This window comes from Gymnoscopelus microlampas (genome assembly GCF_963454915.1).
Source record: "Gymnoscopelus microlampas genome assembly, chromosome: 13".
NCBI lineage: Eukaryota > Metazoa > Chordata > Actinopteri > Myctophiformes > Myctophidae > Gymnoscopelus > Gymnoscopelus microlampas.
The window spans coordinates 36113395-36128990 of record NC_139950.1 but is presented as its reverse complement, the minus strand read 5'-3'; the positions used below and the strand labels follow the sequence as shown (position 1 = coordinate 36128990).

At 40.5% G+C, this 15596-nt stretch overlaps 1 protein-coding gene across 3 annotated transcripts in view; it reads right to left on the bottom strand.

Annotated features, from left to right (window-relative positions):
- vps8 (VPS8 subunit of CORVET complex) overlaps positions 1-15596 on the bottom strand; it is an 87667-nt gene that overhangs the window by 48817 nt on the left and 23254 nt on the right. For 2 of the 3 annotated variants that reach the window (XM_084075339.1, XM_084075340.1), the window contains exons 10-15: positions 6987-7140; positions 6589-6648; positions 5087-5194; positions 3093-3173; positions 2090-2260; positions 989-1063 (exon numbers count right to left, since the gene is read on the bottom strand). In XM_084075339.1, the coding sequence (XP_083931465.1) occupies positions 989-1063; positions 2090-2260; positions 3093-3173; positions 5087-5194; positions 6589-6648; positions 6987-7140 (649 nt within the window). The remainder of the gene's footprint in view (positions 1-988; positions 1064-2089; positions 2261-3092; positions 3174-5086; positions 5195-6588; positions 6649-6986; positions 7141-15596) is intronic. The other variant, XM_084075341.1, reaches the window with a different exon arrangement.

Sequence of the window (15596 nt, the reverse complement as noted above, 5' to 3'; positions counted from 1 at the left end):
AAACAGGACTAGCTTCAGTAGATATTTCAAAGCCTAAACCATACTGTATATCTCTGTACAATATTCAAGATTTTTTACAATAACAAAGAATAATACAAAACAATAGCAACAATAGCAATGTTACACATAGCGCACTTTGAGGTGCTTGAAGGTGCAGTGTGCATGGTTCCTACTGTACTGCTATTATCCATATGTGTATGTTTGCACTGCGCAGTATGCATGCATAAATATCAATTTATGTATATATACAGTGTGTGTGTGTGTGTGTGTGTGTGTGTGTGTGTGTGTGTGTGTGTGTGTGTGTGTGTGTGTGTGTGTGTGTGTGTGTGTGTATTATTGGAATGGTTTGCACTACTGGCCTAGTTTCTACTACACATCTACACAAAGCTAGCCTGCTTTTATATCCACGACTAGAACACAGGACTGATGTAAGCCTATTCACTATTAAAGTGAGCAAATGTATTCCCTGTGACATTTATGTGATTCTGCATCCTGGTTATCTTTTATTTGAACCACACTGCATGCATACATATATGCATGTGTGGACTGCTGCGCACACGCATACACACAGTGGCAAATACACCCTTGATAACCATCATAACCATCCACCGTGTCTACAGGAAACCCAGAGTGTGTGTGTGTGATCTAATTTCCTGACAACACATAACTGACATTTGCACTCACACACAAGTCTGACAGTGATTCCACAGTGGATGTGTGATACTGTATAGTCTATCATTTCAGACCTTCATTCAATCAGATTAATCTTTATGGGTCTCCCATTATGTCTCACCTGGCTACTTTGGCTATTTCAACAATAGCCTATCTACAAGCTTGCGATGCATCGTGAGCATCTATATCTGATATTGTGGAAAATTGGGTGTGACAAATGTAAAAATATGTATGTATATATATAGAGAGAGATTGTTTTATTTAACACACACACACACACACACACAAACACACACACACACAAACAAGAAAGTACCTTAGTGCCCAGATAGACAATCTGTCCTGCGTAGCTGGAAACTGATTGGTAGCAGGCCTTTTCACCTACTAAAGCCTGGAACACACAAATAATGTTAGAACGTACACACACACGCGCGCACCCATAAACACAGACACACACACACAGACACACACACACACACACACACACACACACACACACACACACACACACACACACACACACACACACACACAAGGAGGCAGGGGGTTGGAGAATTAGAGTTTGGAGCCCTGCCTCCTGATTGGACTGTGCACATTCCCTTTGAAGAAACAGTCTCCCCCTCACTGCCAAATTGTTACGATCCACTAACAGTATTATACACTGTAGTATCCTCAGTGTTCTTTTAATTTAGTTTCTGAGTGTATGTTTACACTCCAGTTGAGACTGAATCTTCAGAGGAACAAATCAAATGTGACAATCACCCGTAGTGGTGACCCTCTAACCTGGCTTCACCTCTCCACTATCACCCTGAACCATAGTGAAAACTAATCCCTAATCCTGAACCATAATGTAAACTAATCCCTAATCCTGAACCATAGTGAAAACTAATCCAATCCCTAATCCTGAACCACAGTGAAAACTAATCACTAATCCTGAACCATAGTGTAAACTAATCCCTAATCCTGAACCACAGTGAAAACTAATCACTAATCCTGAACCATAGTGAAAACTAATCCCTAATCCTGAACCATAGTGAAAACTAATCCCTAATCCTGAACCACAGTGAAAACTAATCCCTAATCCTGAACCACAGTGAAAACTAATCCCTAATCCTGAACCATAGTGAAAACGAATCCCTAATCCTGAACCGTAGTGAAAACTAACCACTAATCCTGAACCATAGTGAAAACTAATCCCTAATCCTGAACCATAGCGAAAACTAATTCCTAATCCTGAACCCTAATCCTGAACCATAGTGAAAACTAATCCCTAATCCTGAACCATAGTGAAACCTAATCCCTAACGCTGAATCATAGTACAGCCTATGGCCAGAGGTCACACTGACCTCTTACCCTGACCTTGAGAAGGCAAGCCTAAACATAACCTCTGTCCAGCACCCTGCTCTTAGTCCCTCACCAGTGCCTGTGAGACGTTGCCCCCAGTGGCCAGCGATTTAAAGTGTCGGCTGTTATAGACCAGTTGCACCTGGTCCAAGTCCAGCGTCTCCAGGACCTCCTGGCTGGGCCGGTCCACCACCTGCAGCTTCTCATGGCTGTCCGTCAGGACCAGGGTGCGGCTGTTAATCCACTAGAGACACACACACACACACACACACAATTGTTTCACAAAGGTAAACAACACACAATACAACATAGGAAATGCGTGTATCACATGTTTTTAACGGATCAATAATGCAATTCATTACATAGCGTTGCTGAATACTCGATTATGATGTCTGACCCCACAGGACAATCAAGGCATTCTACGTAGGTCTGTCACAGTTATTACATAATCGCCTAATCGCAATTATTAGAGACTATTTTGCATAATCGTCATAATCGTCAAATCGTTTCCATGTTGAAAAATGTTCATACATTTTCAAACATTTTCCAAAAATAGCAGAAATAGCAGATCAACAAGCTTACAGTATAAGCTTGTAGATCAGCAATTTCTGCTCTATTATATATTTTTTTAAGGTATAAAATTATTAAATGTGTCAGTAATTTCTCAATATATTTAAGTTATTTGTCATATCTGCCCTGTGCAATTTTTGCTCACAAAGCCTAAAAGTCCAATCAGATATTGTTTTTTTCATGTGTTCCAATGTTCAACACCAAAAACACAATGAAATCATTAATCAAGATTATTTGTGTGACAATTAATCGTCAATTTAAATTTGTAAACGGGACAGCCCTATTTCTACGGTAAGTTATTTCCTGATAGAAGACAGCTGCTCTGCCTCTCTTCACGTTGCTATGGACGAGGAAGCTTGGAGGCTAAAATAATTTTTGCTACTTTTACAAGTACAGCATTCATTTACGAAAGAACATAACAAGTTCAAATACAGAGATACAGTACAAGGTTTCTGCCCAACAGCAACAATACGTGAGCAGGTGTGTGTGTGTGTGTGTGTACTCACACTCAGGTTGATGATGTCACTGTTAAGGCTGAGCTGTCTCTGTTTGATGACATGGATGGTCCCAGAGTCTTCCTTCTTCACCTGAATACACAACAGAGAACAGAAGTCAGTTACCTTCAAAGCGGTCCTAGAGCGGCAACTATCGAGTTTCTTAGCTATTATTCTATCAATTACTTTTTCAATTAATTGAACAATCGAGAAGCGTGTTTAAAACATACTTTTATTACATTTTTTATACATCAATGAATCGACTTGAAGACATTCTAATAAGATGTTTTACTATGAACTAAATCGATTAGTCTGATTAGCCACTCAAAGGGCAAGAACACTTTGGTAGAGGTTTGGGTTGTGTAATTAAAACATTTGGAATTACCTCGCCATGATGTACTCCAAAGGTGGGCAAGAAAAAAAACGGTTGCTCCATTGATCAATTGATTGAAATTGATCATTCAAAATATGCTCCTCATTGACTAAAACGCTCTCAAAGTCACTATTTAAGCCCGTAAACAACCACAAACAAAGCTGATTCAGACAATATAGATCAACAAAAAACCCAGTGCTGTTAGTTTTTTTAATAAAAATCTCAACTTCCTGTTTATTTTACTATTTGAATATCTGGATCCAGTCTGGGTATTCTTCATATTAAAATTTGAAAATCAACAGGAAGTTCACATTTTTATTTAAAAAACAAACAGTACTGGGTTTTATGATGTTCTATATTGTCTGAATCAGCTTTGTTTGGGTTTTTGTTTACGTTCTAAAATAGTGACTTTGACAGCCGTTTCACCATACAATGTAACTCAATGAGGAGTATATTTTCAATTATAAATTTCTAGTCAATGGAACAATTATTTCTTGGCCACCTTTGGCTTACATCATGGCGAGGTAATTTAAGAACCCAAAACTCTACCAAAGTGTTCTTGCCCTTCAAGCCCTATTTTAATTATAGTTTTTTGAATCAATAACTTTATATTGTATAACAAAATATATAAAATAAAATAACAATTGTCTTTGTTGTGCTCAGTATGTTGCCCATGCTTACAGAAGTCTTTGTCTAGTTAGTTCTCTTATCTTATGTGTCTAGTGGCACAGCATTCCATTGTGTTGAAGCCACTGCAGCAAGGTTATTCTAACAATAAGCCTCATGTGCCCTGTCTGAAAACTGCTGTATCCCATTAAGACATTGAGACCTGAAGCCGATTCTACATGTCTCCTAAATCCCAACAGTTTTCTGAAAAACGTATGTTTCTATATCAGTGGTGCTCAATCTTTTTCACGTCAAGGACCCCCAAAATTATATGTATTTGGCCGCAGACCCCCATCAAAATATTTTGTTCCAGAAAAAAAAAATCGCTTTAAAAATATACATATTCAGAAGATTTGCACACATTTTCATGACTTTTCAAAAATAGCAGATCTACAAGCTCGTAGCGCGGCACTCGGTGCCGCGCTATGAGCTTGTATATCTGCTATTTTTGAATAGCCCAAAGTGTAAAATAATGCTTTTTAGCTCAAATCTAAAAATGAGACAGTTCCAGGTCTCAATGGGTTAAGACATGAGCACCCGATTCTACAAAATGTCTTCTAAATCCTAACAGTTTTGTGACAAACGAATGTTGCTATATCAGTGGTGCTCAAAACCTTTTCATGTCAAGGACCCCCAAAATGATATGTATTTGACCGCGGACCCCCATCTCAAAATATTTTGTTCCAGGGACCCCCAGAAGCAAAGATTTGAGTAAAAAAAGTTCGCTTTAAAAAATATATATATATATTCAAAGATTTGCACACATTGTCACGATTTTGTTTTTAGCTGGGGACGTCCCGGGAACCAAGGAGGACCCCCGGGGGGTACCCTGCCTGGACCCCACTTTAAGAACCACTGATCTACATCCTGTATCTAAGTTAAACCAATATGATCCCTTTGGAGACGATCAACAGTTCTGTCTCATCTCATCTCTTATCTAAACAAGAGCAAGCGGAGTGTGTTTTACCAGGAGGAAATGCACCGCGTTCCCTCTGCAGAAGGCCAACACGGGGTTAACCACCTTCTGGACAGGAACAAACTGCCAGGCCAGCTGGGGGACGCTGGAAGGGTCCGACTGGGGGAGAGAGAGACACACACCACCAGCACTTATTAAAACCTGAGGCCTATTCTACAAATGCCTTCTAAATCAGTAGTTCTCACTCTTTCAAGATTTTTCCAAAATGTTAAAAAAATAGCAGATGTACAAGCTCTCAGCGCGGCACCAAGTGACACGCTGCGTGAGCTTGGATATCTGCTATTTTTTAACTCATTCAATGCCAAGCTTATTTATGGAATTTTGGCTCTGAGTGCCACAGCTAAAATTCATTGTAAAAAAAAAAGTGCTTAGGAGCCTTTTTAAGTTAGAAGTTAAACAAAGAGTGAATGGAGCAGAAAATCTTCAAATCATCATAAAAAAAAAAAATATATATATATATATTTTTTTTTTCATGACATCTTTGACGTCATGTGGCGCACGGATGAGTTAATAGCCAACACTAAAATCTAAAATGACACAGATGCTTTCCTAGTTTTTAAATGGGTTACAATTCATCATGCGGAGTGAGTCATAATAAGTGAAAAAGTAAAAGAAATGTCAGCATTTTGTGAACGCCACAATCACAGGCAGACCCAGAAAACAACAACAGGGAGCAAAAACAGCAATGCTGAAAATCAAAGAAGGATTTCCTTTTGGCATAGAATGATAATCCGATGTTCCAAATTCAAATGGCCCACCTGAGCCTCTAAAGCTTTTATGCAAACACACAGCATTGTAGAAACACTTGTCAGTACGCTTGCACTGGTAATCATGGACGTACTATTTACTGTGTGATTATGGTGCTGTAGGTTCAAATGTAATAAACAAACACAGATGGATAGAAATAGTGTTATTTGTTTCATTCATCATAAATGCCGACGGGAGCTTCATGGAACGGATGGTAGAATAGACAAGTGGTTCTCAACCTGTGGCCGGGACCCCCAGCGGGGTCCCCAAATGATGACATTGAAGTGACAATTTATGGAACTTTTTAATACCTAAAAAATAAATAAAAATAGACCATTACTGCATCAATAAACTAATCAACAAACTATACTATAAAAACTGGTCAAACATTGGCCAAATTGTCAAATAATATAAGAAAGACGTTTTTTTTTTTTTAAATAGACGACCTACAAGCTCACAATGCCTCGCGAATCTGCTATTTTCACAATATTTATCTGGGGAACCGAGTCAAACAGAATGTAATGCCTCAACTCCTGCATTCCAAGTGCTTGTCAGGATGGGGGCTGGGGGGTCCAGAGTTCATATATGATTATTTTGGGGGGTCACGGCCTGAAAAGGTTGAGAACCACTGGAATAGACAAGGGACAGACAGACAGACAGACAGACAAGTAGGCATGCAGAGAGGCAGACAGCCAAACATACAGGACTAACAGACAGCTGGACAGACATATGAGTTCAGTTCAGACCTTGCCGTAGGGGAAAGTCATCCAGACTTTGAGCGAGGGCTTCAGTCCAATCACCAGAATCTGATCAAATGAAATAAATAAAAGTGTGTCAGTTCAGACATCATGCACTGGAGAGCTGTAATAGAGAGGTCAAGTTCAATGCGTGTTGTGTTTATTTACTGTGTGTGTGTGTGTGTGTGTGTGTGTGTGTGTACACACTCGTGCGTGCGTGTGTATACAGTATGTTCACATTCAATAAGTCAAGGACAGTTTGTTCATATCAGCAGTATAGTTACATAAATATGTATAAATACACAAGGTGAACATACATAAAATACACATACAGTACAAAGTAAAATCCTGAGTGTTGATTTCACTCTTAGAATGTAAAAATGTACTCGTGGCTAATATATACACACCTTAGTGAGCGAGGCCATGGCCAGCAGAGAGTAGTGCGTGATGGGATGCTCTTTGAGGTCTGGGGGTGTGTACAGGGGCTCGATGCAGCACACCTCGCCCTTGGACCCACTGAACAGACAGCGAGAGTCACAGGAGCGCATCCCCATCACCCTCCTAGACGCACACAGGAGAAAGAAAAGAAAGAGGATAAAGAACAGAAAGAGAGACGGAATCGGGGAGCGAGAGAAAAGAGAGACATTGGAAGAAAGTGTCAATAATAAAAGACAGAGGAGAGTTAAAGAGAGACAACTGGAACAGCGGGGTAAAAGGTGAGAGTGTCAAAGAGAGGCCTCTTCTTGTCTCTCTTTCACACTCCTTTCGTCTCCGTTTCAGTTGTCTCTATTCTGTTTTCTCTGTTGTCTATCCCAGTGGTTCTCAAACTTTTTCATGTCAGGGACCCTAAAATTAATATCTATTTCATTTGGCCACGGCCTCTAATCAGAAAATATTTTGTGCCAGGAACGCCTATACAAGATTTGTGTTGTTAAAATGTTTAACAAATATCCAATGTTTTTCCATTTATACATTTTTTTTGGGGGGAGGGGGGGGGGGGGGGGAATAGTAGATGTACAAGCTCACAAGGCATTGCATCGCGAAGCGTTGTGACCTTGTAGATCAGTTCAAAAAGCAGATTTTTACAGGCTTAAAGCGGTTAAACTGATTTTGATGTTGTATAAATTATATCATTTTGCTTTCAAGGACGCCTGTTCACTTTGAGAACCACTGGTTTATCTGTTTCTCCGTTTTCTTCTCTCTCGTTCCTCCGTTCTGACTCTTTCTGTTCTTCTTTATCCTTTGAGCTTTGAAGATTTCAATAAATCACCAGAGTTTGCCTTTGTCAGCATGTCCCATGTACAGTACTTTATCAGAATCCGCTTTATTGTCACATCACAGGTTTACAGAAGTACAAAAGTGGGTGAAATTCGTTTTCATGCATAACTCCATCGAATTGTTATTTCCATAGAAAAAAAGAAAGGGAAGAAGAAGAAGGGGGGGCAAGGGGGAAAAGAGATCAATCAAAGAAAACAAACAAATAATCTACATATTTACACATAGTATCTGAGATAAGATATAAAGGTGCGTGAGCATAGGAGCAGTTGTATACTGTGCATGATATACAGTACTATGGACGTTAGTTAAGGTGCAAGAAAACAGACAAAAGTCAGTGCGTTGTACAATCCACATAAGGTAGACTGACACTGGTATAATCCGCAAGTAGGTCCATGAGTAAGTTATCACTCTTTATACGCAGGCATAGCACTTAAACAAGCATCACGACAACTGACTCTCATTCGGCTAAAAACATTAAGTCAGTCAATCAGTTAATCAGTCAATCAATCAATCAATTGATTTCTAGAATGAAACCGCAGACAGACGATCAGACCTACAGTTCTCAACGGGCCAGAAAATGAAGGCTAGCTGGGCCCCAACTGGGCCGCCCGAAGAGGGCCCGAAAATGTGCATTATGCGCTAAATGTTCTCAAAGTCACGCATCCATCAAGCCTTGAACTGAGCAGATTGGACCTTCCGTTCCAGAGATGATGGCCAAAACATTTTCGATGTTTGAGTTTTGGCAAAAAAAAATGATAACACAGGCTAGGAAGGTCGGACGGCGACAAACTAGACACCTGAGTAAAGTTAAAGTAAAGTTTACTTTACCGACTAATTCGTCCTGACCCGAAAATGTCGTGTCGGGTCGGGTTCGGGCAGAATTTGAGAACTCTAGTCAGACCAGCCAACAGAGAGACAGACTAGGCTCACTGACAGCCAGGCAGACAAATACTGTACTGTACACAGTGCATTGTGAAATGTCTGTGAAGCTTGTCAAGGGAGTGGGAAGAACAACGTGCACCCTGCAACGTGCACTCTGCTTGGCCCTGGACTGTGTGCACCATGTCGAGGTGAAGGTCAAGGGTTTGATGGAACAGAGAGAGACAGGATGACAGGCCGTCACACAGCCCGACACGAACGCACTAACAAGACCAGCACTTGACTCTGTGTGTGTATATACAGTATTGGCCTGAGGCACTTTAATCGAGGGTTATTGCATTGCTTCTCACACACTTACACAACACATACAGTGTACACTGTACATGTATTGATGGATGTGGCACGTGCAAGTACACAAGTCAGCATAAACCCATTCTCTCTCGCTCTTAACATTTGACACTGCTGTAGCCATACGTAATGTAGTCATAATTAGCTATGCATAATTACACACTCAATGTGTCCTATAAACTTTAAAGCATAGAGACCCGTTTCCTTTTTTTTTTTGCTGTAATCTGAGCAAGCGAGACACTTTCGTGCAGTAGAGAGGAAGACTACAGTGCTTTCCCCTCATTATGATATAACACAACCCACACACAGACTCCACTACACCTCAGAGGCAAATATTGTACTTTTTACTCCACTACATTGACCACTTCAGCCCTAGATACATTTCGGCCATTTGAAGACATGGTTTTCAAAAAACAGGGTTTTCAAAAGATTGTAGATTTTATACATTTGAAAACATTTGAAATGGGACATTCTGCATAATGAGCACTTTCTACTTTTGGTACTTTAAGTATATTTTATACCAATTCTTTTGTACTTTCTCTCAAGTACATTTTTTATTCTGGACTTTTACTTGTAACGGAGCATTTCTACATTCTACATTTCTGCAGTATTGATACTTTTACTTAAGTTAAACTAAAATAGTACTTTTTCCACCTCTGTGCACAGCTCTGCCACAAATGACTAATGGTGTGTGTGTGTGTGTGTGTGTGTGTGTGTGTGTGTGTGTGTGTGTGTGTGTGTGTGTGTGTGTGTGTGTGTGTGTGTGTGTGTGTGTGTGTGTGTGTGTGTGTGTGTGCGTGCGTGCGTGTGTGTGTGTGCACACACTAGTATTACTAGTATTACTATACTTGTGAGAGCCAATGTCCCCACAATTAAGAGTATATAGTAGAATTTGAGAAATTGACATAATGAGAACAATTTCCATGGTCTTCACAAGAGAAATGGTTGTTAGGATTACAATTAGGAAAATATTCAGGTTGAGGTTTAGGGGTTGGGGGTTTATGCCTTATTTATACTGTACATAATTGCGTGCCTGGGTCACACACCAAAACAGCAGATCTACAAGCTCACGCTTGTACATCGTCTATTTTGGAGTTTAGGGTTAAAATGCCACCCATAACATCGCCGTCCTAAAATGTTGATGTCCTCACAAGCATAGTAATACAAATGCGTGTGTGTGAGTGAGCAAGTGTGTGTGTGTTCAATGCATGCACGTGTGTGTGTGTGTGTGTGTGTGTGTGTGCGTGGTGCGTGTGTGTGTGCGTGCGTGTGTGTGTGAATTAAAGGGCAAGAGATGAAGGTTGGGGGGGTAGTCTATCTATTTCCTATCCCCATGAGCATTTAAGCCATTGAGACCGGAACGTATCTGTGTCATTTTAGAGCTATTAGAGCTTTTTAGCTATAACCATTATTCTATACTTTGGGCTATTCAAAAATAGCCAATATACAAACTCGAGCTTGTAGATCTGCTATTTTTGAAAAATCTTGTACATTTTGTGGAAATCTTAGAATACATAAAATGTTTTAAGGGCGTGGTCAGCGTGCAATGGAGTAAGCTGTGTTTCTACGAGGCTCCGCTCCAAACGGCTTTTATTTACTACTTTAATAATTAATACCGCAACATTCAATGTCCATCACTCGCCTTAAATGACGGGCAGGAAAAGTACGCTGAGACCACGACTGCACAAAAAAAAGAAAAATAATACAAGTGAGAATATTTCTACAAACGGGGATTCAGAAGACGCTAGCAACAATATGCTAGCAGAGGAGCTAACCGGTGGTGGCGCAGCAGCTAATCCTTCCACGGCTGATTTGATGAAAGCTATCGCCGGCCTGCAGAAAACAGTGGAGACTAAGCTCGCTACTATCTCAACTTCTATGAGCTCCATGCAAGCTTCACTGGCTACAGTCACTGGAAAAGTTCAAGATATTGAAGTAGCAGTGACCAGGCATGACGACAGATTGGAGGCACAGGAGACGATATGTAAGGCTTTACGAGATGGCTACAATGACGTCCGCAAGAAGCTGCTAATACTCGAGATGCACTCAAGACGTCGGAATATCAGGATAACAGGTATAGCCGAAGGAGAGGAAAAAGATAATCCGACTGACTTTGTGTCTACTCTAATTCCATTGCTGTTGGGGGCCGAGCATTTTCCTGTTAAGGTCCTAGTTGACGTAGCACACAGAGTAGGCCCGAAGCCTGCTAACGGCAGCTACTCCCGCGCGCTCATTGCAAAAATACATTATCTACAAGTGCAGATGCTTATCACCAAGCTAGCCCCTAAGAAAGCTCCTCTGCGCTACAAGGATGGCAAGGTCTCCATATTCCCTGATCTACCGACGGAGGTGTTTCAACAACGCAAGAAGTTTCAGGACGTCCGGAGCAGATGCAGGGCCGCTGGCATGCTAGCGGGGTTTATGGGCCAGCAGACTCGACTTCGCATCACCGTGGATGGAGTCACACAGTACTTCGAAACACCCGAGGCTGCTGGTAGATTTCTGGATGAAAAACTAGTCGTCGGCGAGGAGGAGGAAACCGAGGAAGTCGAGGACGGTGAACTCCCTGCATGATTCTCCTGCTTTTCAACATGGGCTGAGGAGCAAAGGGTATGTTAATCACACACATTTTGTTTCGTTTGGCTGGACCTGAGAGTTTTTTTTTTTCCCTGCAAGACTCTTTTATTTTATTTTTGAAAAAAAGAAAGCAACTTTTTATTTTTTCTTTATATGGACACCTGGACTTTAGCTAATGTGGCCCACCTATTTTTTTTCTCTTATACTTCTCATATTATGCTTGTTGGTCTCAAATTGAAATAGTTTCTCTCATTGTGATGATGCTTATGCTATATATATGCTCCCTGATTTTTTCATTATCCTTCTCTCTTTTTTCTCAATGAGGGTGGGCTACGTTAGTTCATGGACATTGGAAAGAACATTTTTTTTTGAGTACTATGCAGCAAGATTCTTCACTTATTTTTTATTTTTTCATATATATATGAACACTGGGATTAATGCTTATATTTCAATGCAACCCTTTTTTATATTTTTGATATATATATATATTTTGTACTTTTATTTGTACTGGGTGACATGGGAACAGGTCATGATGATTAGCTTAACTTGGATGGTGTTTATGGACATGGCTGTTAAAATGCTGTTCAAACCTTTATTTTTATTTTCATGGTTCTCTTATATTTTTACTTATGGGAGTCTTGTGCGAGCGGGCCAGGCCGGCGAGGGTTTAGGGGTTCGGTTGGTTACAACTGATGTATACCGATTTTCTCAGTAAAATGTGTGATTGTGTTACCCTGTTATAATTATATTGCAATAAGGTATTTTTTATTTCTTTTTATTGTTTATTATGGAGCGGAGCCGTAGGTGGGAATGTTACCTATGCCTTGGATTGTATTAGGGAGGATAGAGAAGGGCGCCAATAAGGGGTGTCCCTCTGCTTGGGGGTGGGGGATGGGGGGTGGGACAGCTGTGTTATATGTTTTGTGTTTGTTTTGGCTGTTGCTACGTGCATGTTTGGGGCGGCGGGCGGTGTCACTACTTTTCATTCTGATTTGTGTCAATGACACATAAGGCAGTAGGCAGGTTACCCAACGGGGCTCTGAGGTTTGTCAGCTGGAATGTAAAAGGACTAGGCAATCCTGTCAAGAGAGCAAAAGTTTTGGCTCATCTTAAATCCTTACAGCCGGATATTATTTTCCTCCAAGAAACACATGCTAAACGCAATGTGCAGTCAATTCTTCGTGCTAACTGGCTGGGTCAGGCATATCATGCTAACTTTGGAGCTAAGGCGAGAGGTGTAGCGATATTATTTAGGAAAAATATTCCATTCACTCAAACTACTACAATAACTGATCCGGATGGTAGATACTTAATTATTACTGGTCACCTGGCGTCTCTGCCTGTGACCCTGGTGAATATTTATGGCCCGAATTTTGATTGCCCGGATTTTTACAAAAAACTGTTTAATCTGATTCCCGATATACACCATACTAATGTTCTGATTGCGGGCGACGCTAACTGTGTTATGAATACTGCACTGGACAAAAGCTCGCCTCTTTCCTTGCAGCAGTCAAAGGCTGGATGTCTTTTGAATACTCTGCTAAATAACTCAAATATTGTGGATATTTGGAGATTGGTCAACCCCGCGGGGAGAGAGTATTCCTTTTTTAGTCCAGTACATAAAACCTCAAGTCGCATTGACTACTTTTTCCTAGATTCTAAGCTCATTCCTGCAGTGATTGATAGCACTTATCATCCAATATTAATCTCAGACCATAGCCCAGTAACATTGGATTTGCAATTTCGTGATTTGGACAACAGAAATAAGAAAGCATGGCGATTTGACCCCCTACTTTTGAAAGATGAATCATTTATTGAAGAAATGGAGGGACACATCTCATTCTTCTTAACCACAAACGACAATGGCGAGGTTGATGATGTGGTGTTGTGGGAATCCTTGCAGGCAGTTTTGAGGGGACATATAATAGCTTTTTCATCTGCCAAACGGCGGTCACAGGAGCAGTCCCTCAGATTTATAGAGGCTACTATTACTCAATTGGACAAAGATTATCTAGCTACACCGTCACCAGAACTGTTGGGTAGAATTATAAAACTAAGATATGAATATAATTCAATTATTACAAAACAGGTCTGCTCCCAACTACTAAACTACAGACAGAAGATATTTGAAATAGGTGATAAGCCACACAAATTGCTTGCCAGACTGTTGAGGCAGTCGCAAGCCTCTCAAGCCATTCTCTCTGTAAAAAATAAAAAAGGGGACCTAGTTACTGTCCCAAAGGAGATTAATACATGTTTTGAGGAGTTTTATCGTGATTTATATAGTTCTAAAAGTACTTCTAGCCAGGCCGCAATTGATAGCTTCTTAGAGGAATGTGATCTACCTACTTTGGATGATGAGGCAGTTTTAGCATTGGATGCAGATTTTACACTGGAAGAAGTTCAGCTCGCTATTCAACAGTCACCAAATAACAAGGCCCCTGGACCTGACGGTTTCGGGGCTGAATTCTATAAAGCTTATTCTGCTCTGTTGGCACCTCTTATACTTCGTATGTTGAATAATTCCAAAGAGATGGGCTCTTTACCAAAAGCTCTCTATCATGGTAGGATTTCTCTCTTGTTAAAAAAAGGCCGGGATTCAACTTTGGCTTCCTCATATAGGCCCATTTCTCTCCTTCCAGTAGAAACCAAAATTTTGAGCAAAATACTCTCCTCTCGCCTCAAGGAGTACATAACAAGAATCATTCATCCTGACCAGACCGGTTTTATGCCCAATCGCCACATTCAGTTCAACATGAGGAGGTTGTTTAATGTTATATATAATCCGGCTCGTAGCACAGAGGACGCGGTCGTGATCTCCCTTGATGCGGAAAAAGCGTTCGATCAAATTGAACATCCCTACATGATGTCTGTTTTGGCAAAATTTGGATTTGGACAAAATTTTATTAATTGGATAAAAATTATTTACAAAAAACCATCTGCCTCAGTCACCACCAACCAGAATGTATCAGAGCCATTCAGGCTATTTAGAGGCACGCGTCAGGGAGATCCGATTTCAGCTTATATCTTCGCTCTGGCGCTCGAACCGTTAGCGTCAAGAATACGAACTTGTCCAGAGATACATCCTATACTGCAATCTGGTACATCGCATAAAATATCGGCATACGCCGATGATGTGGTGTTGTTCATCTCGAAGCCAAGGTCTTCCATCCCTCCCTTGCTAAATCTTATAAATACATTTGGTTCCTTTTCTGGGTATAGGATAAACTGGACGAAAAGTGAGCTGATGCCTTTGTCACAGGTTGCGGACAGAACTTTTTTGGAGTCCACCCCGTTTAAAATTGTATTGGATAAGTTCACAAGTTTGGGTATAATAGTCACAAGTAAATTGAACCAGTTACTGAAACTAAATTGGGGGGACAAAATTAAACAATTAGAGAAAAACATAGAGTTCTGGAATACTTTGCCCATTTCAATGGCCGGACGCATAAATGCCATAAAAATGGTAACTTTACCCAGATTCCTGTACATTTTTCAGTCAATTCCGATAAGTATCCCCCAATATTACTTTAAAAAATTGGACTCTATTGTTTCCTCCTTTATCTGGTTTGGAAAAACACCTAGAATAACTAGGTCGCATCTATGTAAAAGTAGGAGTGAGGGTGGATTTGGGCTTCCTCAATTCAGATTGTATTATATGGCGGCTCAGCTGAATTGGCTTTCTTATTGGTATGAGTGTTATCCGGGCTATAGCCTGGAGAACATGCCTTCCTGGCTACAAATTGAGCATTTATCATGTGTAGGGTCGTGTCTACCAGCACTTCTCAATAGCCCTACTAAGATCAAGGGAATCACTTATGGACATAACCCTATAATTCAAAACGCTCTGAAGGTTTGGTCTCAGATATTAGTATTGATTAAAGCCCCTAAAATGTATCTATATACCCCCATATGTTCCAATCATGTTTTTAAGC